The sequence below is a fragment of the Euprymna scolopes genome, chromosome 26 (genome assembly GCF_053919585.1).
Source record: "Euprymna scolopes isolate OS-2025 chromosome 26, ASM5391958v1, whole genome shotgun sequence".
Taxonomy (NCBI): domain Eukaryota; kingdom Metazoa; phylum Mollusca; class Cephalopoda; order Sepiida; family Sepiolidae; genus Euprymna; species Euprymna scolopes.
The window spans coordinates 31,889,377-31,904,376 of record NC_136507.1 but is presented as its reverse complement, the minus strand read 5'-3'; the positions used below and the strand labels follow the sequence as shown (position 1 = coordinate 31,904,376).

The 15,000-nt window shown below is 30.8% G+C and overlaps 1 protein-coding gene across 2 annotated transcripts in view; it reads right to left on the bottom strand.

Moving 5' to 3' along the window:
- The window catches only part of LOC145247965 (O-methyltransferase MdmC-like), a 52,318-nt gene that overhangs the window by 26,460 nt on the left and 10,858 nt on the right, over positions 1-15,000 (bottom strand). For both annotated transcript variants that reach the window (XM_080109615.1, XM_080109614.1), the window contains exon 2: positions 7,714-8,007. In XM_080109615.1, the coding sequence (XP_079965741.1) occupies positions 7,714-7,999 (286 nt within the window). In that variant the 5' untranslated portion in view covers positions 8,000-8,007. The remainder of the gene's footprint in view (positions 1-7,713; positions 8,008-15,000) is intronic.

The window sequence follows — 15,000 nt, the reverse complement described above, 5'->3', positions numbered from 1 at the left end:
GTGTAGCTTAATCGCCATATATATTTTATAAATTACTATATATGTGTGTGTGTGTGTGTGTGTGTGTGTGTGTGTGTGTGTGTGTGTGTGTGTGTGTGTGTGTGTGCATTCTAAAATGTCTTTGTCCACGAACTTGCTGATTACTCGAATTTTTAATCAACCTATATTGTTAATCAACTTTTCATCAACTCTATATATTTTAACTTATCACCTAACGCCGTTCACTGTATATTTTAGTTTTCACTTTTAATTCTTATTTTCGCTCCTTCCCACTTTTACTTCAACACCTGAAGATGATTCGTGGACAAATCGAAAGCGCTTGTGACAGCAACAACTGTGGAACTTTTATTAATATTTTTGATTCTTATACGGAAAATCGAAAAATAAAAAAATCATAAAGCAAAGTGTCTATATATACAAAATACATCGGACTGTAACTGTAGAAGAAAAAATAAATGTCCCCTACAAGGCTCATGTAAAATTAAAAATGTTATCTATAGCTGCACAGTATCAAAAACTCCAAATATACAAGAACCTATCAACAGCCATAACTCAACTACCAGATTAAATAATAACACCAACTTAAATCAATCTACCGATCAATTATTAACCAACCCACCACATAATAATCTAACAATAGACCTAACGGAAAATAATCACAATAATCAAGAGGTAATATATATTGGTTCCACATTTGGCCCAATAAAACATAGAATTTCAACGCACAAACATTCTTTTAAAAATAACTCTCTATCAAACCAAACTACTCTATCCAACTATATTTGGCAACTAAAAAATAGCAATATTTCTTTCATCTTAAAATGGCAAATAATTGAGACTTGCAAATCATATAAACCAGGAGATAAATTTTGTGCACTATGTACAAAAGAAACCCTAAAAATTTTAAAATATGAAGATATAAAAAATACAACCAAACTAGTAAATTCAAGACACGAGCTTCTGACATGTAATCATAAACGTTGGTTTAAATTTAATAAATATAAACCACCTTAAATCATTAAAAATTACTCATTAGTAAAAATAGATTACAATTTTTTTTTTTTTAAATAAATTAAGTTAGACCAATTACCTCCCTTAGACCCATAAATCAAATAATAAATAAAGTCAATAATACATGACAATTATCTCCCCTTAAAAACTTGCAAAATAAATATTCTCTCTATATATATTAACTGTAGCGTCTTTAAATCAAAATATGCTAACGGAAACAATTTACTGCACGAGCGTCACCCTTTTAAAATTCATCATTCAATAAAATAAAAAGCTATACCAAACATCTAAATGACTACTTTAAACACAGTTCCTGATTTCAAAAAAAGAAAAACTAAAAGGTAACTATCTCTATATATTTTTAAATCAAATTTATTATGTAAATTCAAAAAATATATTTTTTTTCTACTCATTTCTATCTCTAACCTATACTAATTTTCTTATAAATTTTAAATCCAAACCTTTTATTTCAATTTTTTCAGATTCATCTGCCTTACTTTTAATGCTAGGTTTATTTATGGTGTCTTTTAAATTCAATAAAAATCCTCCTAAATTTGCTGATGAGGAGACCGTGCTTACCAAAAAAACTATATATAATTGTTCTACATAACTTCATGTATACCACAAATAAAAAGCACGGATTTCCGAAACGATCGTACAGATAATTGACTTTGTTGTTGTTCCTTCTTATGAAACTGATTTTTAATTTAATTAAAATTTGATTTTTAAATTAAAAAATTTTTTTTTTAATTTTTAAATTGAAAATCACTTTACTTAATATATATATATATATATATATATATATATATATATATATATATATATATATATAGTAATTTATAAAATATATATGGCGATTAAGCTACACTGAATATTCTGCGTTTCATCCACTATAGGATTCGTCAGGCTAAACGCAGAATATTCAGTGTAGCTTAATCGCCATATATATTTTATAAATTACTAACTAGCTCTACCTACGTATTGAGCACTTTTGAAGTAAATACTTAAAGGTTACGCATAAATCTATACTTTCGTATATTAATTTTATGTGAGTAAATGAAGTAGTTATATATATATATATATATATATATATATATATATATATATATATATATATATATATATATTCATTTCCTTTTGACGGATTGATTGTTGCTATTTCTTCTGATGAGTTCCGGGCATAATAGAATCACTGATTGATATAATAATTAAGTGACTGATTTTGCGCTACGAAACAGATACTGTCAAGAAGTCAACTGAATTAAAGGAATAAATTATAAGATGGTCAACATTATGAATTTTGGAATATAACTTTTTGTCATTTATATAGATATTGCTCTGTAATTACAATGATCTTCTTAAATAAGGATTCATATATATTATAAGAAAATATATATTTCTACAGAAATATATATATATATGCATATATATATATATATATATATATATATATATAATATATTTCAAGAGTATAGATCGTTCATTAAAAATTACAGAGATAAAAGTTATGCTTCCTCAGTGTTTTTGCACTAATATAAAAGTCATAAAATTAATTGTGCACGTTTTTGTTAAATCTAAATGATTCAGAAGATGATGAAAATTCGCACGAGATAAAAATTTATCAATTAAACTTTGACCTCTCAAATTCACATATGTAAACAGAAGTAAGTTTTATCTTTGAAAAAAAATTATGTCACGATTGATAAAAATTATTTTAAGTGTGGCATAATATTTTCGCAATCTCCTATTTGATAAAATTTTTTTTTTCTTTTTCAATTTCTTCTTTAGATTCCTTAAGCTTAAATCTTAAATTTTAGACACTTTCTAGAATTAAAATGATGTAATTGATTTTGATTAAAAAAAAATTGGAAAAAAAATTCTGCATAAGGTTTAGTAGGATTAAATATTGATTTTTATCTTAGGGAGCATTAAAGTGATCCAAAACCATTCTGTCTAGGGAGAATTCATTTTTCCCTGTCTGTAATGTGTATTCTTCTAGCGTTTACAGATAAAAAAAATAAATAATAATGAACTCTCCCATCGTATCCCTAAGTTATCTGAAATCCACACACATGATTTGTTTATAGGGGTGAAGACTTTGTGTAGGTGCATTCACACATTTTGGAAGCACTGCTAACCTCAGTCGGTGCAGATGACCGCCACAAGAGAGAGCATACAGTAGGTTTTTACATCAGAGTTTTCCTTTTCCTAGATGCATGCTTTAACAAATATTGTGAGTACATCTCTCTACTGGTTTTAACATGCCCATATACTAACCTGGAAATTTCGATGTTCTGGTGCAATATATATATAACAAACAGATGGCAAAAGATTATATTCCAAATTTCATGATGGTGATCATCTTACAATTTATTACTTTAATTACGTTGACATTTACAATTACAATTGAAATAAAATATATTAAAAAGGAAAAAAAAAGATATTAATTGAAGGAAAGGAAACAAACCCGAACCATCACATGTTATTTCATACAATATGCCAATAAGTAAAAATAGTATAAAAAATAAAACTTGTAAAAATAATTTGGAAGAAAACAATATAAGAATCTTGCAAAATAATAAGGAAATAAAAATAAAAATAGACGTAGAAATTGCATTTGGGTTAACTTGCCTTATAGCGTGCACATAAAAAATAATTTGCTGAAAAATGTTTTCAAATTACTGACAAAAGTTTTCTAAATGGAACTAAGCAAGGAAAAATCATCAACCAAAATAATGTTAAATCATTTTTTCTACAATCACTCAGTGAAAACTTTAATATGTTCTAACAGTGAAAAAATAGACAAAGAGATTAATGAAGAAGGTTCCTTAACTAAGTAAAACATTGAAGGGAATTCACTTTGCAACTGTAGAAATATTGATGAATGTCCGTTAGAAGGTAAATGTCTCATTTCTAATATAGTATATGAATGTGAAGTAATAGATAACAATAGAACCAGAACATACATTGGAGCCACTGAATGTAGATTTAAAGATAGATTTAACAACCATATAGCATCTTTTAAAATACTAGCAGTTAATAATAAGAAAACAACATCATTAGTAAATTGGATAGGAAAGAATTAAGAAAGAATAAAATTGAATACAAATTGAAATGATTGATATTAGGATGTGAATACTCTCCCATTAAGTCTGACGGATACAATCATTGCAATCCAGAATCACATCATATAATATCATCTAATGAAAGCCTTTTTAACAAACGACAGGAAGTAATTCAAAACTGTTTACAAAGATCTAAGTGTATCTTGTCTTGACTAACACCTGACTAAAAGCTTGAATTAGGTTAAAATAAATTAAACTATCAAAGCATGGAAAATTAAACCTTTTTCCTTTATAGAGATAAATATATTAAATAAGATACAAAATTAGCAAATAAGGTAAAATAAACTGGAAATCACAATAAACCAAATAAATAAACCAAAAGTAATAATATAATGATTGCAAATAATAACTCTAGTTAAAATCAGATATGTATTTAAAATAGATTGGAAAACAAAATATGATTATATATTTTACATAATGTAGTATTTAAAACTAACGACTAAGAGTTAATAATTGTATTTTATAATTATATGCAAATAATGAATTAAATATCAACTTAACAGTGATGGAACTTGAAGTATTCTAACAATTGGCCTAATTGCAATATTTGGACATGTTAAATATAAAAAAATTTTTTTTTTTACACAGTGATCACCACTTATCAAGGCTCGGAAGCCACTCAGGGATAAGGGTTATTGCAAGTACATTACGTTAGTGTGGAGATTTGATGAAGTGTTTACTTAAGGGGGCAGTTTATTAGGAATCTGTTAACATTGGACTTGAAGACATCCAAGTTGTAGTCCGGTGGGAAGCAGACAGACGGAACAGAGTTCCACAGGCGTGCAGTTCTAAGAAAGAAGCTTTGTTCATGGAATCCGCGTTTTGATTTAGGCACAGATATAGAGTGGGGGAAGTTTTTCACAGTGGATTCAGCTAGACGGGTGTTTTCGTGAAAGATTGGCGAGGGGGGACCAGAGATTGGAGTTCAGAGGAGCACCTGCCATGGAAATAACGGTAAAAGAAGGATAGGCTCGCAACGTCTCTTCTGTGGGAGAGAGGTTGCAGGGTAGAGAAAAGGGCATCCCCCACTAAGCCACAAAGTCTATTTTGTACTCTGTCAAGGCAGGATAGGCTGTTTTTAGCAGCTCCTGCCCAGATATGGCAACAGTATTTCATCCTTGGACGTACTTCCAATTTTATTTTTTAATTATAAATAAAATAAAAAGTAAACGGAGAGTGTAAGAATATTAGATGTTATGTTGTAATGACAATTTTTTAATAAAATAAAAGTAGAATTAAATTCTGGAATGTTGATTTAAATACTCATCTAATTAGTTTAAATAATAATGTATTATATGATTGGTGCATTGACCCAAATAAACAAACCAAATATGATGATAGAAAAATAGATATAAAAACATTAGTTATAATAAGATATGTCTATGGATTAAATTTCGACATAAAAAAGGGTAGTATAGACTTTGGAATTCCATTCCAGGTCTCTGCTTCCCCAACTGTACTGACGTGCAGAAGTTCAAGTGCAACGTGAACCGACATCTTGCTGTCCAAATCCCAACATAGTACCCCAGCAATTGTTGCCCCTGATAGTAGCCTGATATATATATATATATATATATATATATATATATATATATATATATATATATATATATATATATAATATTTTTATTTATATAGACAAATATTACATAGTTGCTACACTGAAAATGCTAATGTTTTGGAACAATTGGTTCATTGAAAAACCAAAGACTCTTCATCAGGCAACAGAAATAAAATTTATCCACTTTTCATCTTACATCTTTAAGAATCAGCTATGATGAATAGCAGATAAACTTTATTTCTGTTGCCTGACGAGACGCCTTCAGTTTTTCAATAAACCAATTGTTCTGAAACATTAGCATGTTCAGTGTAGCAACTATCTAATATTTGTCTATATAAATAAAAATATTATACTCTGCTCTTTTTATTGAGCACTCTTAAAAACCTCGTTTTAATTCATGGGTTTTATCTCCTGAATACTTTTAACTAGGTGTATATATATATATATCGATAATATAAAGCTGAACGTCTGTGTGTGTGTCTGGTCATGAATAGGCTCCTATATGGTTGATTATTATAGAAATCTGATCACATATAATGATAGAAGATGTATCGAGACACAGGAATGGGTATGTTTGATCTGGCATAATGATGATTCATCAAAAATTGTGGGGTCTGCGTACGCGCCATGGAAATAAACAATTAAAAAATTAAAAAAAAACGTTTACAAGTGTTTTTGATATAGATGTACATAATAATACTTTGATAAGTATGTTTTAACTTAAATAGGGATGGTATAATAAAATTGTGGGGTCTGCATTCGTGCCTGGCCTCCATAGAATGGAAATAGGCACAAACTTTAATAAAGACTTTTCATATCTACCTGCATAAGTAGACTTTGATAATTATGTTTCAGTTTGAAAAAATATGGTATAATAAAATTATGGGGTGTTCGTTCGCGCCTGACCTCCATAGAATGGAAATATGTCATAAAGTTTAACAAGGTTTTTTTTAATGTAGATCCACAGAATATTGTGATAAGTGTTTCAGTGTGAACAGGTATGGTATAATAAATTATGGGGTTTATCTATTTTATTTTTACTTTTATCATATTTTGCTTTGGTTTTGATACTCCCAAATTCGAAGCTATCTCTTTACAACCCTTCCTTTTCATAACCTATCATACTTTCATAAATCAGAGTCCATTTTCTGTAGGCTGTTTTTGAACCCAGTCAACAACGGGTACTTTTGCTAGTATATATATATATATATATATATATATATATATATATATATATATATATATATATATATATATATAACAACTCCATTTAATCACATAAATTAATATACGAAAATATTATTTTATGTGTAAACTTTAAGTATTAACTTCAACAGTGCTCGATATATACATAGAGCTAGGTAGTAAGTTATGAAAATATATATGGCAATTAGGCTACACAGAATATTCCGCGTTTCATATATATTTTTATAACTTACTATATATATATATATATATATATATTTATATATACACGAAACAATAAGAGTATACACCTTATACGCTCCCTTTTTTATGTTAGAATTCAATATAATTCCCCCTAACATCATCAATAATTTTCATTGATTTATTTCGTTCCTGATGAATCCCATGCTGGACGTTGCATCCTCGTTAGGCTATGTTACCTAGCATCTTCTCTACTCTTCTGATGAGAAGCATTAGGCTTCGAAATACCTTGGCATAAAGAGTACCCTTTATCCCCCAGCTAAATGTATGTATATCCTTATTAAATAATTGAACCATTCTATATTCACCAATATATAGTTTTTGTGACTTCATTTTCCATTCTTATTGTTCCCTTTATAAGTGCCAATGAAATTTGTTGAGCTTTATATTATGTCGATAAGTCTCTTTTATTTACTCTATTCTCCTACCTCTCTAAGCTATATATCAATATATATATATATATATGTATATATATATATTGATAGCAGGTTAAAACCCTTCCCTTTGCCAAAGGGTTGATATGCCGTAAAACACAATCAATACACAGGTGGATGATTACCAACTACTCACCTGCCCATAATCCAGATACCATGTGTGGAGAACATCTATTGGTGAGTTCATGGTTCTGCAGCAGCGAATCCCAATTTTCGGTCAGCGTCGAGTGGAGAATCTCTTGCAAGGCAGGAGATGCTGGGGTGTTGAATTCTGTCCCGTACACGTCTCGTTGGTAACGAAGATCAATTATGCCTTCCACGCGTTTCTTCAGTTTTTCATCGACGACTTCGTTGGATAAATTAACCAGTTCTTCAACGATCGGGTCATATTGGAGAGTATGAGCCTTCATTTTCTGATCCATGGTTAGAACTGAAATATAAAATTTTTTTTTTCATTAGAAAACAAAAATCGCACACACACATATACACACCTATATATGTGTGTGTGTGTGTGTGTGTGTGTGTGTATGTGTGTGTGTGTGTGTGTGTGTGTGTGTGTGTGTGTGTTTACGTGTGTGTGTGGGTGGGTGGGTGGGTGTGTGGGTGTGTGTGTGTGTAGCAGACAAAAATTGCCGCAAATACAAGCAGAAGTAAATTCTCATAGCTGGAGACAAAACTGAAATATAATTTTTTTTTTCATTAGAGAACAAAAGAACACACACACACACACACACACACACACACACACACACACACACATATATATATATATATATATATATATACATATATATATTCGTATTCCTGTCTGTTTGTTTGTTTGTTCACAATTTGATTAATATATACAAAAGATCCATTACTTTATTATTTCATGTATTTCTATATATAGTATGATTCTTGCAAAATATGCAATTAAGAGATTGCCTCATTTGCATATACCAGTAAGGAAAATCGATTTTACCAAATGGTTGTATATTAGTTAATATTTCTAGCGAGAAAAGTGTTCTATTTAAGATTCTTAAGCTACACTGAATATTCCGCATTTCATCCATTCTAGGATTCCTGAAGAAGTAAATACTTAAAGTTTACGCATAAATTTATACTTTCGTATATTAATTTTATGTGAGTAAATGAAGTATATATATATATATATATATATATATATATATATATATATATATATATATATATATATATATATTAAATGAAGATGAGGAATAAAAGTTATAACTTTATTATATCATCATAAAAATGAGGAAAAAGTTAAGGGGAAATATATATATAAAAAAAACTATTTAGGCCATGGCATTTCGAAACTAAATGTTTCTCATCAGAAGAGGAGAAAGACCAAAATTATACAAAATGCAAACATAGAAAAGAACTGGCTTTTGTATATTTCTGGCCCTTCTTCTCTTCTGATGAGAAGCATTTAGCTTCGAAATGCCATGGCCTAAGGAGTTTTTTTTTTCTTGAATTTTCTCTTAACTTTTCCTCATTTTTCTGATGATATAATAAAATTATATATAACTTTTGTTCCTCATCTTTCATTTAATATTATTTACTGTTCCCTTTGATAGTGTTGAGTGTTTCTTATCTGGATAAGTTTTGCTTTGTTACAGATTTACTCTTTGATAACAATTGTATATATATATGTGTGTGTGTGTGTGTGTGTGTGTGTGTGTGTGTGTGTGTGTGTGTGTGTGTGTGTGTGTTTGTGTGTGTGCGTGTGTGTGTGCTATCAGGGAGATCTTACATTGCCTAGAATTGAATAAGGCCAATAAGTCTCCTGTGCGTCATGAGTAAGTTGCTGTAATCTGTGTTAAATAGATAAGTAATCAAAAATAACCTTCTTAGTGACACACAATATGTTCTGCTAGATCTACAGTAGATGTGCTTACAGTTATATCTCATAGGATTAATGAATCGCTCAATGGAGGCAACCTTTCCAGGGCAATTGCTCTTTACATATCTAAGGCCTTTGATAGGTATGGCATAAAGGTTTACTTCACAAGATCTCCAGCTATGGTATTGCTGGAAATGTCTTCTCAATTATCAAATCATTTCTCTCTGATAGGCTCATAAGAGTAGTAGTTGATGGGCAGAAATCAGAAGCTCACAGTATTAATGCTGGGCCCAACTTTCTTCCTGATTTACATTAATGATCTTCCAAATCATATCCTTACATCATTCGTAGACATCTATGCTGATGACACTACCATCTATGGTAGCACATCTAAGACCGTAAATGACCATGTTCTCTCCGATTCTCTCTCCTATGATCTTGAGCAAGTGGTACAATGCGGAAAGGAGTGGCTGGTTACTTTTAATGCATCTAAAACCAAGCTTCTATCTTTACATCATCCACATTCTGGTCCCCATCTGACATCAATTGAAATGAATGGCTCCCGTTTTGGAGAGGCCTCATGTTTTGACAAGCTTCTGGGCTTGACCTTTACTCCTGATCTGAAATGGAACACGTACATTAAATCTGTTGCCAAGGCCACTGGAAAAATGGTGGAATCCTTCTATTGATCCAGTAGATATCTCACTGCTGATGCAATTCTCTATCTATATAGAGCCAGGTACGTCCAAGGATGGAGTACTGTTGCCACATTTGGGCAGGAGCTGCTAGAAAGGACTTGTCCTGCCTTGATAGAGTTCAAAATAGACTTCGTAGCCTCGTAGAAGATGTCCTTTTCTCTTCTCTGCAACCTCTTTCTCACAGAAGAGATGTTGCGAGTTTGTCTCTGCTTTATCGTTATTTTCATGGCAAGCTTCAATCTATGGTCCCCCCTCGTCAAACTTTTACAAGAAACACTTGTCTAGCTGAAAACATTATCAATAATTTCCCATACTCCTTATCTGTGCCTAAACCTAAACGTAAATTCCATGAAAAAAGTTTCTTTCTTAGAACTGCACGCCTGTGGAACTGTCTTCCGTTTTCCTGCTTTCCAGCTGACTACAATCTGGTTGTCAAGTCCAACATAAACAAGTTCTTGATGAGCCGTCCCACTTAAGTTAACAAATTTTCCATTACTAACAATTACTATATTGTTCAATTGACTACTATACACTCTTAACCCTTATCCTCGAGTAGTCTTTGGGCCTTTATAAGTGGTGATGCCTATCTAAAAAAAAAAAAAAAAGCGAATGTTCCACACCATATTTTTATTGTCATCAACATCAGTGAAATTGGTTCCGATTCTACCTTCTACCTGATTAACTTTGGAAATTGCTACTTTTATTGAGTACAATATAATAATCAATAGAGAATTGGTTCTTTAACAATAAATAAGAAATCTGCATAAAGGATGATTTACAACGAGTAAAATCTTTGTTTGGATGGATGAATAACGCGTACAGAAATATTGTCAAGTGTAAATGCAAAATGTTCATTTCAACTTGCCAACATCTTTACTTCTTTCTGCGCATGCCCGCAGTCAATTAATTTCTTCAAATTATTTAATATTAAATCTTTCTTGCCCATCTCTCGATAGCTACATTGGTAGGAGATGCGACTAGAATGTCTTGTTTTGTTTTTTTGGGTTTTTTTGTTGTTGTTTTTTGTTTGTTTGTTTTTTTTGTTTGTTTTTTTTTGTTGTTTTTTTTTTTGCTTTTGAAATCATTGTTATATATTAGGTACAATGTAATATTCAATCGAGAATTGGCTCTGTAATCATAAATAGAAATATATTTAATCATAAATAAAATATATTTAAACGTATTTTATCACCGGGTAAGACCGGGCTCCCCTCGCTAGTTTGAAAATAAGATCATTGTTATGATACGCATATAAAAGCGGAATACTTAGAAACTAGTCACGATTAAACCGAAGAGACATTCCCGCTGTTTACAAAGGGAGGGTTGCTTTAAAAAAAAAAACGAATAGTGTCTCGTCTCACATCTTCAAATGATGTTTCGCGCGACCATGACTAAGAAGACTTGAATGTAGTGTATGCAATATACATGTGTATATAAATATATATTCATTCGGACTTAGTGTGTGTGTGTGTGTGTGTGTGTGTGTGTGTGTGTGTGTGTGTGTGTGTGTATTTATGAAAAGAAAAAAAAAATATATATATATATATATATATATATATATATAGTAAGTTATAAAATATATATGGTGATTAAGCTACACTGAATATTCCGCGTTTCATCCACTCTAGGACTCTTCAGGCATATACGCATAAGCCTGGAGAGTCCTAGAGTGAATGAAACGCGGAATATTCAGTGTAGCTTAATCGCCATATATATTTTATAACTTACCAACTAGCTCTACCTACGTATTGAGCACTTTTGAAGTAAATACTTAAAGTTTACGCATGAATTTATACTTTCGTATATTAATTTTATGTGAGTAAATTAAGTAGTTATATATATATATATATATATATATATATATATATATATATATATATATATATATATACTTGTTTATTGTTAAATAAACATGGTTACATCCCGCTGCTACAAACAGCCATTTGTTTCAATCAAACAACAGATATCATCAGGCAGCGACTTGACTGTTAAAATGTTCAATGAATAGTGGATGTTTTTTTTTTGTTTTTTTTTTTGGTAGGAACTCTTTAAAGGTTGAAGTTAAAAAAAAACTTAAAACACAGAACTTTAATTATAAGATGTAAAGAGGGAGGGGAAATCTAAAGAAAACTAATAAAAAATAATGGAGAGAAAATGATGAGGAAGAGAAAAAAGAAATAGAGAAAAAAAAATATATAGAAAAAAAATAGATAAAAAAACAATATAAAAGGTTATTATAAAGAAAACAAGGGCTAGAAGGGAAAAAAGAATATATATATATATATATATATATATATGAGTAAAAATAAAATAAAAATACAAGCGATGGTTGACGTTATGTTATTTGAGAAGAAAAGCCGAGAATTAATAAAATAGTAATCAACGTTTCGTCCTTATTTCAGGAGACATCATCAGGATTTCGTAGGAAAAATGTAGAAGAAAAAGATTGCGAGTGAGAAAGGAACAAAAATCCTAAAGTCCTTCTCATTCTGGGACGAAACTATATATATATATATATATATATATATATATATATATATATATATATATATATATATATATATATATATATATATATATATATATATATAAAATTAATATATATATATATATATACACACATTAAAACGATTATTCAAATGCATATGTACATGAACATCTTTTTTATCTTATTTACTTTGTGTAAATTATATGAGGAGAAACGGTTAAGGACATATAGACTGATTACCCAGGATTTGTATTCATATTTTGCTCTCTGATATTTCCTATAATAGGGGCTAAATTGTTGAAACCTTTTCTTTGCGCGATGGTGCTATTATATGAAATAAGTGCTGATTCTAGAAGTCTTCGCTAAGCTCTATCTACAACGAATTTGATAATTTTTGCATGATCAAAGTCAAACGAGTGGCAAAAAAGTGGATTTAAGGAGTTTCCATTTTTTATGTCTCTTTTATGTTCATCAAGTCTTATTTCTAATTTACGTTGTGTTTCTCCTATATATGTTTGGTGGCAGTCATTATAAAGGATAGAGTAGATTCCGGCGTTGGATGTGAGGGTTTGGGGGGAGTGCTTAGTGGTTTTTAATGTTTGTTTTATTGTTGAAGAAGTTGTTTGTATCGAATATATACCAAGTTTATTGAGAGTGTCGCAAATTTTTGTATTATTAGTGTGGGTAGGAATGAAGAGATGTCTGTTTAGTAGGGAGGTTTCTGTTGTTTTATATTTTTGTTTGTTTATATTAGAATATATTTTCGTGGCTTTTGTCTTCGCGTTAGAAATGAAATAAGTCGGATATTGTAATGTTTTTAAAGCGTTCGTGATATGTTTAATTTCATCATCAAGATATGTGTGTGTGTGTGTGTGTGTGTGCGCGCGTGCGTGTGCGTGTGTGTGTATGTGTGTGTGAGAGAGAGAATAATGGAAATAATATTCTGACGAAATAGAGATTAAAAAAAAAAGAACAAACCAAGTTATTGTCTGTTTTCAATGACGAACACTGGTGGTCATTGACGTTTTTAAGACGGTTACTTGCATTTGATTATCGTCGGTCACTCTTGATCATAACCAGTGTCGGGCTCCATTGGACTTCTCTGAAATTAAATGGCCTTTCTTCAATCGTTGCGCACCGTGTTTTAATCGATTACTGCTGTTTTGAGGCGGTAACTGCTGTTTTGAAGTGGTTACTTGGGGGTATTGGCATTTACCCACTGTGAATGGTGGACACTGGTTGCATGAAAAACTGTCGTTCTTGTACCATAACCATCGCTCAAAGGTGACCATGATCAATGTCATGTTTTGTTCCAAGCCTGAGCAAAACAAGAGCACCCTATTCACCATTTTATGCAATACTGATTTACTGCGTCTGTGTTGATAGATTTTTGTACTTATGCAGAATATGACGAACCGTGCCATTTTTTTAGCTATGAAGTTCAATTTAAATGTCACTTCATACGGTATTGTTTGTGTATAAAAATGTTAGTTATGAGTTTTTGTGTGTTTTAAGGTATTTCAAACCTTTTATTCAGTTCAAAAAACAAGTAATGCCGAGTTGGTAAGTTAAATTAACAATAACATAAACAAGTCGTTCTTGGAGTAAAACATAAAAAAAAAAAAAAAAAAAACTCTTCACCAAATAATTTACTAAGTTTCTAGCGTGAAAAAATAATTCCGTGTAGACAGAAAAATGTTTTGCTTTTTTTTTTTAAATATTAACTCCCCCCCCCCAAAAAAAAACACTTAACAACACAAGAACAAGTCGTCCTTGGAGTGTCAATAATGGCCCAAAAGTCCAAAAATAAACAAAATACTGATAGAAATCAGTTGACGCCAATAACCACCAATGTTCATCATTTAAAACAAATTTTATTTTGAAGCAGTTTAATGAAGGCCAGTACTTGTCATGGCCAACAGTGAACACGAGGAATGAACAAAGTTGAAAATGTAGCTAATGTTCACCAGTAAATGCAAGTAACTGCATAATAGTTACAAAACGCTGTCGTTATTATTTTAGCACACTCTGTATTCTGCACAAGTACCAATTTGTGAAGTGATAAACGTGTGAATATAGCACACTGAACCCGGCACACCACTCCCTCCCTGATTTTCGTTTGCGGACAGACACCACACTAGATGATTTGAAAATCACCCCTTCTCAGGTACATGGTATCATAAAAAACCTAGACACCTCAAAAGCATGTGGACCCAATCTCATCTCAGCTATGCTATTAAAAAATGCTCCGCTGAGGTTGCTCCAGTTCTCTCCAAACTTTACAACAAAGGCCATAATGAATCTTGCTTTTCTGACTGCTGGAAAACCGCTTCTGTGGTACAAGTTTTCAAGAATTCTGGCGAAAGAACTGACCCATTAAATTATCGCCCCATT